We start from the raw sequence: 24,999 nt of genomic DNA, 5'->3' as shown, positions 1-24,999 counted from the left end.
ATAGCTGGCCGTCAAACTAATTGGTTAATTGTGGACCAACATGGTAAACAGATAAGGAATTTAGGAACAAGTAAATAGAATCATTTCATTGGGGTTATTTGTGGGTTAAAAGTATGAGAGTATATATTAAAATGTGGATATGCAATTAGTTAAAGAGAGAGAAAAGATAGGAATATATTACTTTTACATGCTAATATTTGATAATAGATTCTGGATTTATCAGAAAGGTAGAAGACATTGAATTGTGACATTAAAAAATTTCTCACATTCATTACCTTGAAAACTTGTATTTAATCTGGACTTTTTCTTTTAAAATAGTTCTAGCTTTTTATTTCTTTCATTTGGGTGATCATCAATTTGTTGACCATTATCTTGTTCCTTAAGATCCCTAAGCTTTAGAGATTCTCTCGATTCACATATGTATATCTTCAACTTTTAAGTATTTACTTATCTCTTAATTCATTAGAACTTGGCAAAAAGATGATTGGATTAAATGGCTTGCAAAATACAGTCTTAATAACTAGCCAAGGTTCTGTAAAACGAGATCATTTTGGTGGTTAATAAAGTAACATTCAGACATCGTATTTATTGATTTTGATAAATTCTGTTCATAATTTTTCAACAAGACATAACAAAAAATGATGGACTTTATTATATTTTTTTGGATTTTCAAAAACCACCAAAAAAAAATATATTTGAATTATCAATGTTTAACCATTCCTAATGCAGGCTAATATAAAGAACTACTAACCATTCTAATTTTCTAATTATCCTAAAGACTGCAATTTTATGTTTTGCTTAAAACCAAGAAAATTGCACAATTTCTTGGAAGATGACCAAAAGAAAGAAATATTCTTACCATCCATATTTCATATGCATATATTCACCTATTGTATGTAACATAAAATACTAACCCTCGACCCACAGTCTTCGGGAGGCCATAGGTTCGAATCCGCTCCTATAATGACATAAATACCATGCCTAATGCATATATTCACCTATTGTATGTAACATAAAATACTAACCCTCGACCCACAGTCTTCGGGAGGCCATAGGTTCGAATCCGCTCCTATAATGACATAAATACCATGCCTAATGCATATATTCACCTATTGTATGTAACATAAAATACTAACCCTCGGCCCACAGTCTTCGGGAGGCCATAGTTTCGAATCCGCTCCTATAAAGACATAAATACCATGCCTAATGCATATATTCACCTATTGTATGTAACATAAAATACTAACCCTCGGCCCACAGTCTTCGGGAGGCCATAGTTTCGAATCCGCTCCTATAAAGACATAAATACTTTGCCTAATGCATATATTCACCTATTGTATGTAACATAAAATACTAACCCTCGGCCCACAGTCTTCGGGAGGCCATAGTTTCGAATCCGCTCCTATAAAGACATAAATACCATGCCTAATGCATATATTCACCTATTGTATGTAACATAAAATACTAACCCTCGACCCACAGTCTTCGGGAGGCCATAGGTTCGAATCCGCTCCTATAATGACATAAATACCATGCCTAATGCATATATTCACCTATTGTATGTAACATAAAATACTAACCCTCGGCCCACAGTCTTCGGGAGGCCATAGTTTCGAATCCGCTCCTATAAAGACATAAATACCATGCCTAATGCTGCTGTGTCAGATGCGCGACATTTATAGTAAAAGTAAGGCCTTGGTCCCAAAAATTAAGTAATCCATTACAGCTTATACCAATAACGAAATTAATTCGGGGGGAAATCACGAAACCTATACGTGGGTTTCAGCTGTCGTTGGGGGGCAACACATCGTAAAATTGACGACCTCTCCATTTGCCCCCCAAATATTATTTTAGATTTGTTTCACTTGTTGGTTATACCTTATACCTGAATCCATTATATCCAAGGTTAGGACTTTCAGGTGAAGGTCCTGCAATCAAAGAATTGGTCGTCTCTGCAATAATTGAGATGATGGTGCCTTTGGTTCTATTACAAAGAATATAATTTAGAAACATATAAATGAATCCTAGTTTAAAATTGAAAAAATACTCAAAATCTATAAAACTAGTAAACAAGTATTGTGATTATTCACCATAATGTCTCCATCATGACCGAAGGGTTAAATTTGACAGTCGTAAAGGGTTAAAGAATGTCTGTTTATCTGTGAACTCTCGTCAACAAATTATGTAGAATTGCTATGGAATTTTTACAAAACATCCAAGTGTTGGCTTTTTGCACAAAAAAATATTTAGAATTAATTTTTAAAATATTACCTAATAAAATAAATTTTAGTAAGATATTCACGAAGTCTTTGCATACCCATATGAACATTCGTCTTGTAGCATGACTAAGGAACCAAGGAAGTTGCACAGTTTTTATTAATAAGTATATTTACAAATGAATAGAAGTCTTATCTTAAGAAGCAGCTCAAAAAAAACCGCATTTCTTCCATAGAGTTAAGGACGAATTAACATAAAAAGTAAAATATATATACTAGATGGATACAAGATTGGGCTCTTTAAAGAATACAAAATCTATCGGAAAACAAGAATGTCAATATGTTGATCAAGGTCAAGCTACGGATTTCGTTCCAATAATCTGGATCAGATATGATGAGTTTTTCACCACGGATAAAGGAATAATGTAGAGATATACTAAGCTATCACATTTGCATTGTTTCAATATCAGGGAGAAAGGGGCCATAAGAAATAAAAAAAAGTTTTATTGCAATAGAAAATTCCCTGTAAATATAAATGCTTATCCCCTTTAACCCTGAAATGTCCCAAAACATTCAAGCTTATTTTAAATATTTCCCTAAAGAAATCTTTCAGAACAATTTATTATTTTTCTTGTCATGTTTTTTTATTTTGTTGATAGCAAACCATTTTTAATGGTTTAGACAATCACAATCCTCCATTTTCATTGAAATTCATAATAACATTGCATAATTTAAATAAATTAATTTTTTATATCTATGTATAATTGTATATAGTATAGCTGAAGAACTGAAACATATAATACTAAAGGAGACTGTTATAACATATTTCAAATATGGTTAAATTAAAATTTAAATTCAATGTCGAGCTGGTAAAAAGTTGTTGACGGATCTATTAGCTGCGCGTGAATTTATTTATCTATACTTCATACATATTAAATTGTCTACAGATGTATGAGGGAAAATTTGGCATTTTACGTTTTACGAAATTGAGATTAGGATGTTTCCTCCACCCCCTGAGCCTTTCATATATTTTTCTTCATAATCCTAACAATTTCCTTTTTATTTTGGGGAGGGGGGTAGTTAACTTCACCCATGTTATAAAAGAAAGTGACTCAAGTCTTCAAAGTAGGGGGAAGGGGTGGGGGGTTGTTACTTCACTCGTGACATAATGGAAAATGCCAAAAGTTTAGCGACTATAAGTCTTCTTTATCCCGGGGGCAGATCATGACACCGCCCCAAACCATCCAGTGTTAGACCAATGGACGTGTACACAGTTGATTATACAGCAATTGGTGTAATGTCCCGGTAAAACTTAATTTAGAAGATTTTAAATTTTTTTTGCTTTAGAATTGGAGTAAAGATTAGAAAATTTAAAAATCTTTAAAAATAACAAGGACTTTTATGGCATTGGGTATTGCAGCTTATATATAAACACACTTCACCTACACAAAAGAAAAGACACACATATAAAGTATAAGATACAATTTAAAAGGACCATAAATATTAGACAAATTTTCGAATTAGATCAAGTTGTCTATTATGAACTGTCTATTCTTATGTGAGACCATAGTACAGCCATTCTAGGCCTAGGCATTACATGGTTGCCCCTCATTGCAACAAAGTTTTCAAATTAAGAAAGTGTAGTAAGCATTTTAGGGTAATGTTCATTATTAGTTGGTTTTATTGTGTATTTTCTCAGGTGGTGTTATTCAGCAAATAAATTACATTTGAAATTGCTAAAAATTTGGATATTAGAGTGTACGCCACTTGGCGTTAAACTTGTTTTGTTCGGTTACTAAAGGGAAGTGGGTAAGAAGGGAGTGATTTGTCGCGAAATTTTTCCCTAAGAATTGTTTGTCAGGTCACTTGTCCCTAATATTTCCTACTTGTAAAATTTTTACTATAAAAATCAACTAATTAGCGGGGACACCAAATGGTTGGTTTTGGTTACCCTTGCCATTGCTATGCTAAGTCTTTGCCTATGTATATGTACATTTATATGTCTGCCTTATATGATCACACAAATGCGTACAGCGTACATATATTACGCCTTTTTTTCTCAAGCATTTTGTGGCTAAAGAAGAAGAAAAAAGCATGCTAGATTAGATGTAAGAAGATTGTTTTTCCTCAAAAAAATGCAGAATTTGAGCTTTTTTAGATGGATTTTGCGGCTTTTCTGTCATTGTTAAAACAAGGATGTGGTAAAGCACGCCCTCTTTATACCAAAATATTTATACTTTGTCTTAGCATTTTTCACATGATAAGAATTATCAAGATATACTAATTTATTAACCAAATATTTTACTTTTAATGTTCAATTTCGAAAGATAATACGAATTGAAAAAAAGGTTTGTAAAGTAAAATATTATGCTTAATTTATAATGTTGAAAAATACAAAATTATAATATCTTTTAGTTTCCATGGTTATCGATCTAGCCACAACGCTTTTTATGTCACTTCCGTAAAAGGGAGTAAAAAAACTGATGTCCCCTCAAAACCCCTTTGTGGTGTAGTTACTGAGTTTTAGTATAGCTACTATCGAAGTCCTTATATTTTTTAAGTCCTTACATTGAGCTCTTTCAAAAAACTAATTTTAAAGGGTAAGGGATATGGCAACTGAATAGAATTATTTTGACTTTTACTAAAATTACTGTGTAATTCTATATCTAGTTAATAACTTAATAACAATATCGGTACCTTTACAATATATACAAGGATCAAAAGGGATAAGACAGTGGGCGATAAACTGATGTACATCTCCAATGATGACGCACAAAATTACCCCCTCTGTAGATTAAAATTAGCTGTTGAAACGATTGAACACTCAACTTAATAAACCAACCAATCGAAATTCAAATAAAGTCCCCAAAGATGTTAAGCCAACGAATAAGAAAACGTTATTGTAAAACTTTGGGGACTAGTGTTATTTGCGATTTTTGTTGTGAAAATTTTCATGCTTGTTGCCTAAATATTTTGAAGGTAGAAAGGTTATCCAGAGATTTACTTATTTCTAGGAAAATATACAAATAATAAAACATGTTATTTTCATTCCAGGAGAGAATTTTTATAAATTGCGCCTAAATATATTTTATAACTTAGATTTTTTTTAAATTAACTCTATTAGTAATAAATATTTTATTTTATTTATTTAGTATTAATTATACACTAGAAAATTATGAAAATTATTTGTATTAAATTTAGTTTTTGATCAAAACCAAATCGAGTTTTTAGAAGGTTTTATAAGGAATAATATGTGAGATTTATGGATTAACATAGAAAAATATATAGTTAAACTGTAATTTAAGGAACGAAAATTAAAACACATTTTGCTTGCCATTTATTTTAATGTAGTACATTGTAGAACTGTTGAAACGGCGGCTTCACTGTCGCTTCGGCAGTTGCACAGCCGTTTTTACATTGTACTACACAAAATCAACTGTCAAGAAATAATCCTAGTGCTTTAGCTCTAACTTAGTGGCACCCTATTTATTTTGAAATAAATTAAGAAATGTCCCTCTCTTTATATCTCCTGTAAGAGAGGGCACTTGAACCGATTCTGTTATACAAGAAATTCATACAAATTTTTCTTAATATGGGTATTTTCTTCTACATTTCATTCCATAAAAGTCCCAGTATGGCTTGATCAAAACCGGTTCTCGGGGCTACCAAAACTTATTTTAATCTTTCACTCTGTCATTTTGATATCCGCAGAAAGCTGCCATTAATACGTTGTGATAATTAACTTATTCTTTCATGTTATGTCAAAAGATTTAACTATAATTTTGTAGCTTAACCCATGCTTATTTTTCCAAATTTTGTTTTACTATCTTTGAAAACTTCTATATGAAAATTAATGTTTAGGTCCCAACACATACGAAGACGCGGCAGCCTACATTCAACTCAAGTTCGAGTCTCTTAACAGGTTAACCATTTTAAAAACTTGCGTTTTTGGTAGCGCAGCTACTTTGTGCAAGGACCTCGAAAGGGGGGGGCCAGGTAAAAGGGTGATTAACCCCCCCCCCCAAAAAAAAAAAAAAAAATTAAAATGCTTGGACGCCCTTGACTCTGTGATTGAAGTTCATGTTTTCAATTTCAAATAGATTGTATTGTCGATAAACAAGCCCTTTAGAATAATTTGCGATATTTATATAGAGACTAAAAAGCAATACTTAATACTTTTTTATCCTATGTTTTTAAAATTGTAGCTTCGTAAATTGTAGCTTCGTAAATTGTAACTTCGTGAAATTCATAATATAAGAACGATTTTATCTCTAATAACCTATCCTCTCAGTCCAAAGATAAAGCCTAGGTGCCAGGTTTACGCAAATGTGTCAAAACTTCGCCCCCCCCCCCCTTGTTCTATTTTAAATCGTGTAAGAAACAGATATGATTATTTACAAAAGTTGTGAAGCTTTTTTCTTTAGGTATAATTGGTTAATCATAATGCGAGCTTTATTGCTTTTAATGCTCTGCAAAAAAATAAGTTTATGTAAAAGGAAGACGTCATTTATTACTTGATTATTCACGCGGCATTTTTAGAAATGTTGAGAACTACAAACAAACTAACAAAATTAAATGTATTTACTATTTAAACTAGAAATATTATTTTTATTACGACTACCAATATTACAAATTTCCACGGGATAAAAACTGGCTCTAATCATGTTTTGGTGTTAAATAAATCAAAAAAGTTAAGTTGCATTTAAATAGTTTTGTTATCGTAAAAATGAAATTATAAAATGCTTTTGCAGATGCAGAGATCAGAAGGGAAATCTGAAGGAGATCTACACTCACTTTACCTGTGCTACAGATACTACTAATATCCAGGTTAGATAGATAGCAGATACCAAGATAGAAAATAGGATAGCTAGTTCTTAAGATCTTCACTCCCTTTACCTGTGCTACAGATACTACTAATATCCAGGTTAGATAGATAGCAGATACCAAGATAGAAAATAGGATAGCTAGTTATTAAATTCTTTACTCCCTTTACCGGTGCTACAGATACTACTAATATCCAGGTTAGATAGATAGCAGATACCAAGATAGAAAATAGGATAACTAGTTCTTAAGATCTTCACTCCCTTTACCGGTGCTACAGATACTACTACTATTTAGGTTAGATAGATAGTAGATACCAAGATAGATGATAGGATAGCTAGTTCTTAAGATTATAAGAAAAACATTTTCTGAGTTAGGCACAATATCCAATATTTTGATGATGATACACAAAATTACCCCTTCTGTAGATTGAAATTAATGGTTGAAACGTTCGAACACTCAACCTAATTAAGCGACCAATCAAATATACTAAAGTCCCCAAAGTTGTAATAAAAAAACGTTATTACAAAACTTTGACGACTGGTGTATAAAACAGCCCATTGTCCCCTCTCTCTCTCTCTCTGCAGAGAAAATATATTAATGAATTTATTTTATTTCAGTTTGTGTTTGATGCTGTGACGGATGTAATAATCAAGAATAATCTCAAAGATTGTGGTCTCTTTTAATTGTTACATCCATACACAAAATATTTATTCATATGGATATCAACATATTGAAACAAGTGAAGTGATACAAAATAATGGATCCTAATAAAAATGGAATTAGTGTTACAAAAATAAAAAAAAAGACATGTGCAAATTAAAGTGAAAATTTAAGTTTCTAACGCCAACCATTTTGCTTGAGTTCGGTTTAGTTATTTTTATATACATACAAACAAAGCTTGCATTTCTAAATATTTTGTAACAAATAATTATCAATAATGCTTATACAATGAATTAAGTTAATAGATATTTAAGAAAATTAAAACTGAAGTTACCTTTTTATTTACCAATTTTAATTGTTACCAGCTCAAATTCAAAATGAATGATTTAATTTAGATAAAAACTTAGCTTTAAAACTGTAAGGTGACAAGAAGAAATATATTTATTTTATATGATAACAATTTAAATGTTATTATTTAAATCTGGGAAAATAGTCTAAATCCCTAGATACCAAGTTAGCCTTTATATGTTAAGAAATGCAAAAAAAAGACCTCCAGTACTAAGGATTTTAATTTAAAAAAACTTAATTTAGGGTAGTTGAGATATTTTTTTTCTTCAAATTTAAACAAAATATACAAAACTTAATTAGTAAAAACAACTTATACAATATACCATACATATTGAATGTCTTATTATCATTGTAATTATTAAAAAAAACTTTCAATATTTTATGTAATTAATTATATATAATTTATATTATTAATGTGCTTGTTACAAGAAAAATCTAACAATGAAATGTGTACCTTATAGAATTAAAATTGTTATGATCGCCTAAACTTTTTTACAAAACATGGTCTGCTTATTATTACACCAAGGTTCGGTGATTTTAAATTTATCAGGAATGTATATTGTTATTTTATATAAATATTTGGATCTAAAACAGTTCACTGTAAAATATTCCTAGAATTAAATCTTTCTTAAATATTTAGAACTTCACAGAATACTGGAGGCCAAATGACAAAACGACAAACGTACTAATAGGTCACAAGACAAAAAACGAACAGAACATGCATACGTTTAGCCGTTTGGCAATTGAGAGCCTCTCAAGTACTAGTTTATGAAAGGTTTTATTCTAGCAATCTTTACTGTTAATTGCTCTAGATCCACTCTTGCTAAATAAGAAAATGCTTATTATACTCAATTCAATTACAGTGTTCAATAATTTTTTCAAATTCATTAAAGAATTAAAATTAAATATTAAAAGCCTTTTGTAAGAAGAAATATTTTAAATATTTTAAAAAGCTGTTGCCAATTATTAAATTGATTCTGTAATTTTTATTGTATGAAAATAAATAAAAATTGTAATCTTTAGGTACTTATTTAACGTGTAATTTTTATAATTTTAGTTTAATGATGAAAATAATGTTAAATATTTTCAGATATTCTGGCTAACGGTGAAGGTTGAAATGGTCACAAAATCATGTGAAATATCAAATATGTGACTTTAAATTTGAATTGTGTATATTCTTATACATACAAAGGTTCTTAATTAAGTTTTTTATTTATTTTTGAAATATAAGTTTTCTTGTTTTAAATTCAACTCATTGAAATATAAGACTTTAGTAAGATAATATTCTATTATATTTTGTTACAAAAAGAAAAAATATTTAATTTTTTAAAGTAGGGCAATTTGAAATATAAACAGCCCTTTAATTTCTTTTTTTAGCTTTTTATAGATCTTTTATGTAACTATCATAAATTTTATTTTTTATTTTGTTTTGTTTCATAGATGAAGAAGCAAATTTACATCTACCCTCAACAGAACACAGACAAATAAACAAGACACACAATAAAAAATAAAAAGAAAAAAGACAACAACAAAAAGTGATAAAAATGGCGCTGAGTTTTTATCCAGTTTATGTGAATTACATTGCAAAATCAGTGGTGGCTGCAGATTTAAGGTTTGTCACAAAAATCTCAGTGCTTTCTATCAAATTGACTTGCGAGCTTAGAACCTCTTCCCCCGTCTTAATTTTTTTTGGTACATGGAAAATTGAATATGTTTGGCAGGGGGGGGAGGGGAAATTTTTTTATAGCTGCTGGTCCAAAACATTTTTAAAGTAACAAACTTAACACGATTAGGGGCTGCTATTCAGCCAATTAATTCCATCTGAAATTGCCGAAAATTTTTTTGCGTAAAACTTGTTTTTGATGTAGCTGATGGGAAGTGGGTAAGAGGGGGGTGGGGGTAAGGGAAGATGGTAAATTTTCACTTTGAGTTGTTGTATGAATCGCATTCTCTAGTCCCTGAACACGTTAAACTACCCCCTTCTTGTTTTTGTTTTATTTAAAATAAGGGATATGGTGTTTTTCAGTGCTCGACTAGGCATTGGACTAAAGCCTCTCCATAACCTAAAACACAAACAGAACCATTGCAAAGTTTCCTTGAAAATTTATACTTATACAGTTTATGACAAATTCACATCCTATCTTGAAATATAGAATTTACAATATTAAAGAGGAGAAAAAATGCTTCATTTCCAATATTTAAATTTTACAGCAATATTTGGTAGGTATTATCATACAGGCTATAATTTTGCTGATTAAGTAGTATATTTAGTACTATTATTTTAAATAGGATTTTTTTGTTGTTGTAAAAATCTTAATTTTTGTAAGTAAACTTTTTTTTAGTAGGTACCTGTTGTTACTAGTTATATGATGTATAAGGATATAGACATGGCAGGTGTCATACTTTACTTTTAGTTTTCCCATTATGGCCAAGAGAAAATTCAAGTCATTTATATAATGCACAGGGAAGACTCGAGCAATCAACTTTGCGCAGTGCACTTTTAACTCACTCACTAAACCAAAATGTTTTTTTTTTTCAATCTAGATACCTAAGTTTTTATACATTATATTATTTTCAGGTCAATATTCATGCGATATGGGTCTGTGATTGATGTTATCATTGTTGATGATTATGGATTTGTGAATATGTCCAGTCTGGAGGGCGCGGAGCTGGCTATTCAGGATTGCAACTGTTCTTCTTTAGATATGTCCTATTGAGAGGGGGCGGGTATGACACTCAACTTAAACAAAGAGTTACAACACTGAAATTTGGCACAGCAGTCGCTTTAAAGAGGAACAATGTAGAACTGTGAAGAAACGGTGACGGATCCGCCGCAATCGCCTAAAATACTGCCGTTTCCAGCCAAAATCTTATTGCCAAATTAGACAATTTTAAATCCAGAAACAGCATATTTTCCTTTTATTTTCACTCTAGTAATTTTTATGAAAAGAAATATGTTTCCACATTTCATCTCTTTAAAGCTATTAACATGCCCAAATATTAGTGCAGTAACTCTTTTTTTTACTGGAGTTCCTTTTACTTTTAGTATTGGTTTCAAAAAGTGTCACACCCGCCTCCCCTCTTTTTGTAAACTTTTTAATCTAAAAATATTCATTCGAAACATTGATTTGTACATTAATGGTTTCTTGTAAGATTGGGTTTCAAGATATTTTATTAAGTCATAAAAAAAATGTTGTGTGATAATTATATTTTAAATAAAGAAAGAAGTAGGTACCTAGCCTATTATTTAGCTAAAGAAGTTTTTTTTTACAATATTAATATTTACTTATTAATAAGTGTATTAAAAAATTAAACTAAAATTCGTAGAAAAGAAGTCTGCCTATTTCCTGCCACACCAAGACCAGAATAGTTATTTATCGCATCGTTTTATGAACACCTTTTCGTGGATATAAAAATGCACAGTTATTTTTAGTCCCGAGATGCCGAAGGCACGGGCGAAAAACTGTTTTCAATCTTATGATTGTACATTTTTATATTCGTAGAAAAATGGATATAATACGATGCTGGACATAGTTTTTTCGTATGGATGAGAACCGGTTCCTATCCACCGGATTCGAATGAATACGAGAAAATCATATCTCAAACCTCTATAGTTGTATAGCGTTCCCATCACTTAGTTCAATATAACATCTACATAATCAAATTTCGAATATATCTAAAGGAAGAACATGCTAGGAGGTGAATGGGCGTGGCCTCCACAGCAGCCTCCTACATGTTGACTATTCAGAGGATATGAAGCGGGCTCTTCAGGGAGAAATACGACATATCAAACATTTCTCACTCAAATATTGTTTTGCATGGATTAGAGTAATAGCATAAGATTGTTGATTCATGGAAAGGAAACGAAGTATCGGGATTCGTCGTATTTTCACATTAGCTTTGATATGTTAATTTAGGTTAGGTTAGGTAAATGTTAATAATAACCCCGCAAGGGCTACAAATAGCAGAAAAGCTACTGTGAAAATACGACGAAACCCGCTACCCCGAAACTGTGAGTAGTGATTGATCGAAAAATTTAAGGTAAACATTTGTTCATGAGTAGCGCAGCAACATGATGAAGGTTCTTTTCCTCTATCTAGCTAGCATGGGAACTTTAAGAAATTGAAAATAAAGGGGGAAGGGAGGGCCGGCCCTAGGTAATTTCAAAAAAAAAAATTTTTGGTCGCGGTTCAAATACCTGTTCTATACATAAAAATAAGTAATACTATGAAATTTTTTGGTTCTATCTTGATTCTAAGTGGTAGAAGGTAAAATCAAGATTTTTCGAAAATACGCGAAGAATGAATCTTTAAACCTGAAGATTAAGGTTATCGGTTACCGATCTTTAGGCTGTCCTAAGGGCACCGGTTTGTCATTTTAGACCATAAGTTTAAACGGTAACTGCCTTTCATTTGCCTTGTCATTTCTAAAAAGATATAGAACGTCTTTCTGGCCCATCTGTGGTCTGAGATCTGAAAAATTTGTCAAACCAAGGATCCCTTTGTACTCTAAAGTCATGTATCGAGAACGGAAAAACATCGAAGTTTCAACCTAGTTTTTAAGACATTAACTTTAAAATTGGCCACAGATGAGCTAGAAAAATGTTCTTTAGCATTTTAGTAATGGCATTGGATTCTACTAGGAGGTACCATTTGAACATATATTCTGAAACGACATGAAAGGTGGCATTAAAGTCAAGAACTGAAAATATTTTAAGATTCTTGGATTTTGGTAATTATTGGGTTAGTATATTGGCCATAGAATCAGTTCTAGGTGTAGGACAAACAAACATGAACACTTATTAAGTGTCAGAATTGAATAAGCAGAATACAAATGTATAATTTGAAAAAAATAGTACATTGTTGCAAAACTGCTTAAATACAGGATACTGTTTAAGGACATACTTAAATTTTTAGAACTTGATTATAGACATGTTTTACTTATATAATTGTACCTTGTTGTAATAGGAATCAGTATTCCAAAAATCAGATGAAAAGGATATTTAAATCATATAAAAATGGATATACGGACATTTTGGTAACATTTATAGAGTTGCTACGCTTCCAAAATCTTACTTTACTGTTATATGAATCATTATGTCTAAATTAACTGTCCTGGAAAGATGGACAGTCGGACCGACCCTAATTTTTGCAAGACTTTTGCCCTTCTGGTGTAAGCTGGGTGAGAAATAGACTTTCAGCCCTTAAAGTTTTCTCTTTGTTATGATAATAGCTCTCTATAGACATATTAACAACAAAGATTTGTCAACTGTCTTTAACTCTCCAGGCAGACCTGGCAAAGTCAAAACTTGGATTTTGAAGGCGAAGGTGAAACATTGAAATTTTTTTGGTTACCCGTCTTCAGGGTACGAATTTTAGACTAGGCATCCTTTAATGTTATCTCCTACTCACAATAAGACCTTTCTCAAACAACTTAAACACCATTCTAGCCCAACTCTAGCGGGATAAGAGCACCTGTGCCAGCAGGCAGGTTGAAAGATGGACTTTTCGAGCTCCATGGTTTCGATCCTTCAATGGAGCCTTGGTAACACTTTTTCAGATCTCAGCTCACAGAAGGGCCAGAAAGATGCTACTTTAGCTTTTTAGAAATGGCAAGAAGAATAAAAGGCAGTTGCCATTTGAACTTATAGTCTAAAATTACTTTAAGTTGCCTTTAGGGCAGCCCAAAGACGGGTAACCAAGAACCTTTATGTTTTAGATAATTCGCGTATTGGCAAAAAAAATGCAAAATCACCTTCTACCACTAAGAATGCTTCTAGAAAGCTAAAATTGCATATATAAGCTTATATTTATGCATAGAACAGGTATTTGTACCGCGACCTTTGATTTTCTTCATTTGGTTACATTATGAAATTACCTAGCCGGCCCCTAACCCCTTAATGGATATTATGACAGGGGAAAGATTGTACCTAGTCAATTTAGCTTGCTAAAATGTCACTCAGTTCGTTTATCCAGTATTAAATCCAAATAATATTATATCCAGACTCCTGTTTATTATATTATCTGCGATTCATACGGACTAAGTTTATGTGTAAAATTTATTTCATTTTTATGATAAATAATGTTTGATAAGTCATCTTGAAACGGACAGGATGAAAATAAAAGGTTCCGGTGCGCACCTGATCCCTACACTGGTGTTGTCGGTGGGAAACACCCAGATTATCCAAAGGTACCTACTAACACATTTTTTAAAGGGGGGTGGGGGTTTAATGCAACCATCTCGTAATCAATGAGCAAATGGCACCTAGAATTTAAATTTCCATCTGAAATTTTCATGAGTAATCCTTGGTAGGTCTATTATCCCTAAATCGAACAAAAAGTTGAAAAAGTAACGGCTAATGGCTGGCGGCTCAGCCGTTTTGCCATTTTTTGGATATCTATATTGCAAATTAGTCACGAAACCTATCTCCACATAATATTCTTTTCCACTCCAAAACGCTTTCAAACGGTTATAGACGGTAGCTGTTGGTACTAGAAGTTATAAAAATGGTTATTGCTATCATTTAACATGAATTAAACCAAAAATATGTTTTAAAAAGTTGATTCCTACGTAATTGATGATGGATTTGCCCTGAAAATAGGCAAAAAACGGCTGAGCCTCCAGCCGTTACTTTTCCAACTTTTTGTTCGATTTAAGGACAATAGACCTACCAGGGATTTTTCATGCAAAAGTTCAGATCGAAATTCGAATTCTAAGAGCCATTTGCTCACTGATTACGAGATGGTTGCATTAACCCCCCCCCCCCCCCCCCCTCCCTTTATCTTCAGGTGCAAGCACAGAAACGTTCTTTGGGTTTAGTAACCTAATCTAATAATAATATAAATTCAGGGTGACCACTGTGTACTATATGTACTATATGTACTATATAGTCAAAATTTTGTACTATATGGTACTATATGACAAAATAGGTACTATATGTACTATATGAGTTGAAATTTTGGTACTATAAAATTTTTTTTAATATTATTTTAAAACTAATTAAGTATGATAATATTGTTTGTAGTATTACATTGTATAGTATTTATTTTACCTGTTTTTTATATTATTATTATGAGTATTATTTATTCTTTCTTTGACATTACAATTCATCTACTCAGGATAAAAATTCATCAACATTCATTTAAAAATCATTATTGAGTATTTATTTTACATTGCAAAAATGCTTTTAAATATTTTTCTAAACTCACTGCAGCCTCACAATTTCAGCTCTGGCACATACTAAAAAAGAGAAAAGTGATTTGGGTATGTAAAATAAAAATTATAAACCAAAGCTTCATAGGCTAACATAAGCTCTGAGATATGCAATGACTCTTAAAATCACCTTGATCATACATATTTTTGATTCAATGATGTTTATTATTTCTTATGATATAAACTCTTCTTGTTCTTCATATTTTTGAGATTGCTGAAGCGGCTTAATACATAGGCTAAATTTTTAACCTTTAAATTTTTGATTGGTGCTTTTTCTGTATACTAGCGGCTACGCTCCTAGAAGCCTCTAGGGGCACTTAAGGTTGGAGGGAAAAAGTCGACATCATCCCATTTTAAATTTGAGTTTCATAAGAGTAAAAAAAAAATTTGGGGGGGGAGGAGGGTGAAGATACCCTCCCCAAAAATAATTAAAAATTTTCTTTAGACCTATAAGAAGCTTCACTGTAAAGGAGAACAATATCGGTTCAGCGGTTAGCGAGATCCTTTGCGACAGACAAAAAACGCTTACTACTTTATATAATAGGATTGCTAGATGACCAAGTTAGGTTAAGTAAAGAATGCTCTGCTGGGTTAGGGTAGGACCTTGGAGGTGTTTTTATAGTATACCGTCTCAAAATACAAAAAAATTTAGGCGCATTATTTTAACCCATTTCTTTTATGATATAATGACAATTGACACCAAAAAAAGTGTTCTGGTAGCTTTTTTCAGCAATATGTCAATCTCGATTTTAATACAAAAAATGAATTTTTTATGGCTTTAATACCTTCCTGAATTCGCTTTGAAGAGTATATTAAAGAATTTGAAAAAAAACTATTTTTATAGATTTTAATCATAGCAAGGGCTATCCTCAAAAGACTGACAATTTTGGACGTTTTAGCAAAATCAGCAAATTTTGACAGTTATTTAAGGATAACTTTTCAAGGGTCAACATTTTTATAAACCGTTTTTTGATTCTTAATCTGCTCTTCAGGAGGGTAATTAAAGCCATACTTTAAAAGAAGAAAAAAATTTCTCCCACGGAGGGAACCCTTCCCCTTCTTATGGAAATCAAAACTGACATATTACTGAAAAAAATCTACCAGAACACTTTTTTGGGTATCAATGGTCATTATATCTTAAAAGGAATTAGTTGGAACAGCACGCCCATTGAATTTTTAAAAATTGGTAATTCTGAGTCGGTGAAATGTATAAGTTTTGATTAATACCTTTCTGTGCGACACCTTTAATTAAGCAATAATTGTGCATTTTTAGGACTTTTTTTGAAAAAAAGTCTTCTAGTGTTCGGTTCTTCCACCAATAAAAAAAATGTTTACTGCTCCCTCATCATTGGTATCACCTTTTTAAAAGCGAAGCTTTTCTATAATTAGGTTCGGCCCGTCTGTTACAGTAAGCTTTTTTTGTTAATTTAAACAGGTTAGAATTGTCCTATCGATTTCAAACTTTGCATGATGATTCCTTTAACAGCGCAGCAACTCTATAAGCGTTACCAGAAAGTCCCTACGTCTATTTAAAACATGCTGATTTTTTACTTTTTTACAACAAATTTTTGTATGTTAAAATTATCTGATTCATCTGATTTTTGGTATACTGATTTCTATTACAACAAGGTATAGCATTATAAGCGAAGCATCTCTATAATAAAGTCCTAAAAACGTCAGTATGTCCTTAAACAGTAACATATATTTAATCAGTTTTGCAACAAATTTACTTATAATTTTGTTTAGACATTTGCATTAATACTCAGTTTAATCAGCTCTGACACTCAACAAGTGTTAATGTTCGTGTCCTTTCATTTCAGTGCTTCACTTTTTCGGATGTTGTCATCCTTGTTTTTCCCAAAAATATTCGTAACCAAAAAGTTTGTGTGTTTGTTACACTTGTATGTACTTAATATAGAAGTAGATGCTCAAGTCTATAAATCAGCCAATTGTTATGAATATTACATTTAGAAAAGGGGGGGGGGATATTGGTACATATTAGGTAAGAAAACCCCGCGGAAATGGGGTTTTTAGGCTTTTTTGGTCTATTTTGATGTGAAAACCTACCTTAAATTGTTTTTTCTTAGGGTTTTAACTTCATAAGGACATCATTTAAGATGATTCAGCAAGTCGGGGACCGACCCCAGGGTGCTAGGTTGGTGGGCCGCAGTGGTTAAGTGCATTTTCCCCAATATATATGTTGTGATACATTAAATTATAGGTTTTTTAGGTCAAGGAACACAAATTCAGAGCTAAAATAAGCATTAGACTCATGTGAAGCTAGCCCCAGCGGGCTAGGTTGGTGGCCCGCAGGGGTTAAGTGCCTTTTTTTTACAATATATATCTTGTTATATAGCAAAATATAGGTTTTTTAGGTCAAGCGAAAATTAGCATTAACTAACCTGAAGCTAACCCCCGCTGGCTAGGTTGGTTTTCTGCAGGGATTAAACTTAAATTAAATCCTTAAACCATCATACGATTTAAGTGAAGCTTACCTAAAATTGCCAACCCAATTGGTTCAGTAGTTAATGAGATCTTAAGCTTCAGACATAAAACCCTTACTATATTTAATACTAGCGGCTACGCCCCTAGAGGCCTCTAGTGGCACTTTAAATGTTTTTTTTTATTCAAAATATCTAATTACAGAAATAGTTGGTTTATGTTTCATTGGAGTCTCTTTTTCGGGAGGGGTAATTTTTTTCTAGGGGCGATTTCTCCTGATAGGGTGGTGGTACCCTCCCCTAAAATAGTTATAAACCTTCCCGGGACTTATGAGAAGCTACCCTGTTAAGGAGAACCCGATCGGTTCAGCAGTAAGCGAGATCCTTCGCTACAAACAAACAGACAAACAGACAGACAAACAGACAGACATCGTTCTACTTTGTATTATTTAATAAGATATATAAGTACCTACTATTTTTAAATATTTGGCACTATATGGTATTACTACAAATATCAGTTAAAATTTTGGTACTACATAGTACTATATTAGTTAAAATTTTGGTACTATATGGTACTATATTAGTTAAAATTTTGTGTACTATATGGTACTATATGAAAATTTTCATGTACTATAAATGTACTATATATTTGTAAATTTTGAGTGGTCACTCTGTAAATTGATAATTTATTTTTTATTACCCTTCAAAGAATTTTTTTGTAGGTAGCTAATGATTCATTTATAATTCCCATTCCGAATATTTTTCGAGGAATTCTATCTATAAATTTTTACAAAAAATTGCTTTAACAATTTCATCTTTTTAGAGCGTAGTGTATAAGTGGTGCATGTCTTTTTCTCTCCCTTTGTACATTTTCTAAAAATAAATCATATTTGCTCATAAAAACATTCATATACTCTCTTTAGAATTTAGAGTCCCCGTGGATCGATACAAATGACGCATTTCGTGCGTTGCTTGGTAACAAACAATATCTGGATGAACGTCTTCGTATTATCAACGCTGAACTAGAAAAGTTAAAGGTATTAATCCTCATGTAAAAGTAACAGGATGTCCGTTCATCTGTCTGTCTTTGTGTACCGAAGGATCTCGCTAACCATTGAACCGATATGTTTCTTTCATTGTAGCTTCTCAAAGGTCCTGGGAAATTTTATCATCTGTTTTGGGATAGTTATTCTGGGTTGTTGGACCCGACGTTAGAGTGTCATGTACAGGCTACAGCAGCCTCGCCCGTTTGAGGAAATTGATTATATGCATCTTTTATTTATACGTATGTAGGTGTACAATTATTTTCCTCTGTTAGGAATTTTACATTATCGATTAAGTTAAAACAGGTCATCAACTTTAATACTTAGCTTCTTAATATTCTTATTTTAATTTAACCAGGAATCTCCAAGCGAGGCAAGATCAACATCACGAAACCGCCGTTCCAGATCACGTTCTAGAGGTGGCAGACGGCGATCGTCACGGTCTCCAAAACGGAGATCAAGAAGTCCAGCAAGGAAGAGATCTCGGTCACCACGGGGACGGCGGTCACGATCCACAGAACGGTTAAGATCCCGTCGAGAAGATAACTATGCGGCCCATGGTTCAAGCAGTCATAGATCATATGATAGAAAAGATTCCAGAGTTGATAGAGATTATGACCGCAAAGGAAATGATTATGACAGAAGATCTAAAGATCACGACAGGCCAAGGCATTATGAATCTGACAACAAGAAAGATTATGATCACAGGCGGAAACATCATGGCGAAAGTTCTAAAGAATATGATCATAAATCAAAGGATTACGATCACAAACGAAAAGAAGAACATAGATCGAAAGATTATGATCATAGACGAAAAAGTTTAGAGGACAAGCCTAAAGATTATGATCATAAACGAAAAGATCATGATGATCGTAGAGATTATGATAGAAGATCAAAAGAGCATGGGACGGATCATAGAAGTCGTTCAATTGAAAGAGCCAAAGAGAGGAACAAAACAAAAGATAAATCAATTGATAAAGATTATAGACATACGTCGGCCAAAGATATACCTAAGAATAAAAGAAATGAAGAAGAGGTTGATTTAAGATCCAAACTTGAAAGAATTGCTCATAACAGCAGCAAAGAAGGAAGTCTTGTTCATGGGGCGTCGGCAGATTTTCGTCAACAGGCATACAATCTAACCAATAACTAATTTTATTGATTTGGTTAACATCTAAACTTTAATAGGCCATAACATGTTGTATATTATTAACGTACTCACGCCAGGCTACAATTGAATCAAGATAAAAGGAAAACCGAGCTCTGGGACCTATGTATGGTGAAATTAGACATAAAACCATAATAATTCCAGGTAAAACCAAAATATTTCAGCGGGATCTTTTTGAGAAAATTAGATTTGAAAATTTCAAGTTCAATTTTCACCCCCTAGGAGTTGCCGCATAATTATGACAAGAAAAGCTAAGATTATTTATTTAAAAATTTGAACAAGTTTGCTTTTATAAAGTTCTTTATAAAATCACTCCTGGAGGGAGTTTATTAATGGTCTTTTTTATCATTTGCTTTGCTAAGGTCACGGAAATTCAGCCTTGAATAAATCATATATAGAGAGGTTTTATGAAAAACTTCATAAAAGCAAAGTTGTTCGAAATTTTAAATAAATAATCTTTGCTTTGTCTTGCTTACTTTTGTCTTGATTCAATTGTAGCCTGGCGTGTACTAACTTTAACTTTTACTGAGCTGTTAGTTGTTGATAAAAAGTGTCTATTATATCGGCGGTAGCCGCTGTATAGCTGAATTAACGGCAATTGAACAATAAATAATCTTTATATTGTGCCTGTCTTGCAGATGCATTTTGTTGGCCAAATAGGGGTAGTTCTCCAGTTTTACAGAATGTTACAGCTCCATCAGATAATTTTTACCTGTCTGATAGTTTATAGTTGTGTATGTGTGCAGGTCAGCCTAGTCAGATCCAGATCTGTCAGCAAAGAAAGACAATCCAGTCAACACAAATACAGAGCACACAAAAGATCTAGGTACCAAGTTACTTTAATAAAGAGTCGTTCCATCCGGCTGTCTTTCACGGTTAGCTCTGATCGCTAACTTAGGCATGTTGGAATCGTTTTCTAATATTGCATGATGACGATGAGTTCAGAAACATTTATGTACTATTAATTGCGGTTACTTTATGTTTGTTTAATTATATTTTTGTCTGTCTGATTTGTTGCGCTTTTTGGATCTTATCATCCTTGTTATAAAAGCAAAGGGAGGGTTCTAAAGGGGAGAAATTGACCCTCAAATTTCAATTTTACCTCCAAAAGTTATTAATGATTTTAAACCTTCCCTGGAATTATGAGAAGATTTACTGTAAAAGAGCTGTAAGCAAGATCTTTTGCTACACACAGACAGACAAACATCCTATTACTTTCATATTAGGATTGTTATCTATGTTATTACTAGATCACGAAGTTATTCCAAGGACCAACGGATGCCACTGGACAAACAATTCCGTGTCCAGAATGACCGAAAGGCAGCGGACAACAGCTACCTGGATGAAAACGAGGAAGTGCGCATTTACCGAGAAATAGCCATGAATTCTTTATCAGCAGCAAGAGAAGGTTCCAGATTAGGGGGAGAAAAAGAAAAGGGATATACATTCAGTGGATCCACAAGGGCGGAGGATCCCCATTCAGAAAAGTCCAGGTATTTTGGTTAAATGTTGTTAGATTTATGTTGAATTAAGTCAATACACATTTTTATTTAAAGAGGATAACAAAGTAGGTAGACAACAATTCTAGACTTGTCAGTGGTCTTCATTTAAAACAGTTATGTGATAGATCCGATAATTGATCACTCTTATTTCTTTGAATTTTCTTAGCCACATATCATTAATTATTTTCCAAGAAAATCTTCCCATGGAGGGAGGGGACATCGTTTATTACACTATTTCCCAAAGGTTTACTCGTTTTCCTACTCGTTTGCTCAACAACTTTGGGGACTTTCAATGGATATTGATTGGGTGGTTTATCAAGTTCAACCACTAATTGTTATCTAAAAAGGGGTGATCTTTTTTATCATCATTGGGGATGTACATCAATTCATCGGTCATAATCTTATCCCTTTAGATCCCTGTAATCTTCCACTTCTTTTATTGTAAATTATGATACAGGTTGTCTCGCGTGACCTCGCCCGTGTCAGTAACACCCTCGCCTCCCCCGGCTCCAGGACTGGAGGGGCATGTGGATAAACCTGGACCAAGTGGAAGTGGGTTTACCCGTGGTCAGTGGATTCAAGTCAGGGACGATCAAGGTAACGCTAGGGAGGGATATATAAATGTGGCTAATTTTGATACATGTACAAACAATGAATTTTTGCCTAATAAAATTTGTTAATTTCTTGTGTTCTTTTCGTAAAATTAGCCAAAAATTCGTCATTTGTCCACGTTAGAAATTGACTTACCTGGATAACAAAAGAAGATGAAATTCTAAGATACATATTAATTTTTTTTTTAAATTTCCTCTAGCATTTAAACTTTTTAGGTTTCTTTTTTGTTAACCTATTCTGTTGCTTTTAAACAAAGTGCCGTTTGAGCACTGAAACCCTCTCTTTATTGTTAACTAGTGGCTTCGCCCCTAGCCTCTAGGGGCTTTGCCCCAAGAGGTATAATTACATCTTCTATTACTTACCCAGCAGAACGGATCACAAATTTTCGCACCTACCCAGCAGGAAAACATTTTGCGATTAAATTCGCAAAATTCGTAAAATTCGTAAATTTCTTAAAATTCATAAATTTCGTAAAATTCGTAAAATTCATAAAATTCGTAAAATTTGTAAAAAAAAAAAAAAAAAAAAAAATGGGGTTTTTTTGTTTTTGTTTTTGGGGGGGGGTTGGGGATGTCCCACCCCCCAAGAAAATAGCTTAAAACCACCACAGGACCAGTAGGTATATTCCCTGAAGAGTAGAGCCCATTCGGTTCAGCGGTTACCGAGATCTTAAGCTTCAGACGGACAGACAGACGGACAGACATCGTTCTACTTTGTATTATAGATAAATTGTAATTGAGGTGTGGTGGACGTTCTTTGCTAAGCCCACCAACCCTTGCCTAAGGCCCTAACCCTGTCGGGCTACATAGTACCCAATACAAAGTAATAAACCTTTTCTTTAGTAAGGGAGGGGGGAATCAGTGTTTAACAAAGTACTCTATGTGTAAAAGCGCCCTTTTCCCCTACTCTAAATTTATAACTTTTTCTTTAATTAAAATTGAAATCATAAAAAAAAACAATTCTTTTAGAAAAGGGGCCAGTACATCAAAGGCTAGGATTCCGCCCCAACAAAGCCGGCGATGAAGAAGGTGATAGATCCGAGGTGTCTGAGGAAGAACTTGACCTTACTGATGAAGAAGATTATCAGGTTCTATACTTTCTTAATGGCCATGAATTATTTTTAAACAATCAAAATATAATTTTAACTGGGTAGTAGTAAATTAGAATTTTTTTCTGCTCAATAATAAAATTTATATCTTTAAAGTATCATAATTTAAATGATATTCAGCTCTAATGAATAATAGTAATATGAAAAAGGAGTGTTTATTGCTATTTTTTTGCAATTCATATTAACAATAGATACAAATGCTATTTCACAAATTTATCTAAAAATGGAGTGGTAAAATATCATTATATTTTATGATTATCTTCTTAATTTCTTTGATTTGAATGAACTATGTAAAAAAAAGATTTGTTTTGAATATTTAGATTATCTTTTGTACTGTACAATTTAAATTCAAAAAATCATTACATAATTTTAAGAGCAATATATTTAGTAGGTATGTGTTAGATATATTAAAGAAGGATGAAAACATTCAAAAATTCAATGCTAGATATAAAGTACTTCTATTGAATCTAAGTTTTGAATATCAGGACAAAACCTATAAAATTTAACCTTGTTGAAGATAGCTAGTTAGATAGATATTTATTTCTACATAAGCATACCAAAAATAATATTGTTACACATATTCACGTATTTTTATGCAAAAGCTGAAAATACCAATGGTATGTAATAGCTAATATTTTTTAAGGATATGATGAAAAAATCTTCTAAAATCAAAATCAACATTGAGTCAAAATCCATGGACGACATGACCCGAAAAATCCGCATAGAACAGGAACTGGAAAATCAGCCAGAATATCTGATCCGGCTGCAGGGACTTGTTCTGGAGGCAGTTCCAAGTCTTCCAGGTCTGGAGATTAAAATCCTGGAGGTTAAAGAGGAGGATGGAGGAACAAACGTCCGTTTTAAAAGTGCTCATGTTGATCATGCCGAAAAAGTTTTCATGTTTCTAAGAAGAACTTCACCTATTGGTCTTATGATAAGTCTTAGGTAAAATTTAAAAGTTTTTGATTATGATAAATTTTGAATTACTAATAAGTTTATGCCATAGATTCCAACACGTATCTATTATAGGGACCAGAATGGTTTTTACCTGTCAAGCAGCGGTCATAAGGTTGACCTGTACCTGGACAGCCTTGCTCTAGCTGATGCCAAGTTAATCGGCCAGCCAGATTCCGAACCCATGTTATTATGCCGCAAACACGGAGTTGTTGAGAATACTGCGCAGGTTGACAAGAAATGCCGCGTTGTCAAGTTTGCCGCTATTTTTATGGATGACCTGCTGTCCCTGATGAACAGGTTAAGTTACCTGGAATCTGGATTTTCCTGTGTGCCCTTCCTGTTGCCAACTACCAAGCTGGGATGTCAAGTTTACAGGAGCAGGTTTATCAAGGATTCGAATGTGGTGCTACCTCATGTTTTAAGAATTGAAGGTATTATCATTACTTATTACATTTAAATTATACAAAATTTTAACTTCATAGAAGATGCGAGATTGATAAAAAAGATGTTTTGAATGGACTTTAGATTTATTTTCTATGTTGAGATATTGGCAGGAATCTTAAGGGATAAGACAATGGACGATAAAAAGATATACGTAACATGTAACTTCCCTAACGAGGAATACCTACCCAAAGTTTTTGACTCAATGAATAAGATAACGTGGTTATAAAACTTTGGGTACAAGTGTAATTTGCACTAGTTTTCTCATATTAACTTTAGTTTTTGTAGAAATTAAAATAAGATAAATTAAATTGTTGCAATCATGGAAAGAAAATTAAGTAGCGGGCTTCGTCGTATTTTCACAGTAGCTTTTCTCCTATTCATAGCCCCTTGCGTGGCCAATTTCCTTTTCCTGCGGGGCAATTATTAACATTAACCTAAACGAACTTAACCTAAAATAACCCATC

At 32.7% G+C, this 24,999-nt stretch overlaps 2 protein-coding genes and 1 long non-coding RNA gene across 6 annotated transcripts in view; all 3 read left to right on the top strand.

The window, feature by feature from the left end:
- The window catches only part of Galphai (G protein alpha i subunit), a 79,629-nt gene extending 70,555 nt beyond the window's left edge, over positions 1–9,074 (top strand). Inside the window, exons 10-14 of one of the 4 annotated variants that reach the window (XR_013880460.1) lie at positions 6,078–6,138; positions 6,968–7,043; positions 7,658–7,997; positions 8,349–8,648; positions 8,861–9,074. Coding sequence is in view for 2 of the 4 variants with exons in the window: in XM_080163645.1 (XP_080019771.1) it covers positions 6,078–6,138; positions 6,968–7,043; positions 7,658–7,723 (203 nt within the window). In the remaining 2 variants the exon portion in view is untranslated. Of the gene's footprint in view, positions 1–6,077; positions 6,139–6,967; positions 7,044–7,657 lie in introns of all 4 variants that reach the window. The other 3 variants (XR_013880459.1, XM_080163664.1, XM_080163645.1) reach the window with 3 other exon arrangements.
- Positions 9,075–9,136: 62 nt separating this feature from the next.
- On the top strand, positions 9,137–10,780 carry LOC145321959 (uncharacterized). The gene is made up of 3 exons (XR_013880462.1): positions 9,137–9,240; positions 9,489–9,660; positions 10,627–10,780. It is a non-coding gene; the product is annotated as an uncharacterized LOC145321959 (long non-coding RNA).
- A 2,490-nt stretch (positions 10,781–13,270) lies between these two features.
- LOC145327770 (uncharacterized) overlaps positions 13,271–24,999 on the top strand; it is a 42,721-nt gene continuing 30,992 nt past the window's right edge. The window contains exons 1-10 of the mRNA XM_080171329.1: positions 13,271–13,375; positions 14,160–14,237; positions 18,625–18,738; positions 19,103–19,873; positions 20,659–20,738; positions 21,163–21,405; positions 21,872–22,011; positions 22,995–23,113; positions 23,778–24,079; positions 24,164–24,522. Coding sequence (XP_080027455.1) covers positions 13,271–13,375; positions 14,160–14,237; positions 18,625–18,738; positions 19,103–19,873; positions 20,659–20,738; positions 21,163–21,405; positions 21,872–22,011; positions 22,995–23,113; positions 23,778–24,079; positions 24,164–24,522 — 2,311 coding nt within the window. The remainder of the gene's footprint in view (positions 13,376–14,159; positions 14,238–18,624; positions 18,739–19,102; positions 19,874–20,658; positions 20,739–21,162; positions 21,406–21,871; positions 22,012–22,994; positions 23,114–23,777; positions 24,080–24,163; positions 24,523–24,999) is intronic.

This window comes from Acartia tonsa, chromosome 1, assembly GCF_053477335.1.
Source record: "Acartia tonsa isolate MP-2025a chromosome 1, ASM5347733v1, whole genome shotgun sequence".
Classification (NCBI taxonomy): Eukaryota; Metazoa; Arthropoda; class Copepoda; order Calanoida; family Acartiidae; genus Acartia; species Acartia tonsa.
This window is presented reverse-complemented; position numbering and strand designations above follow the sequence as displayed.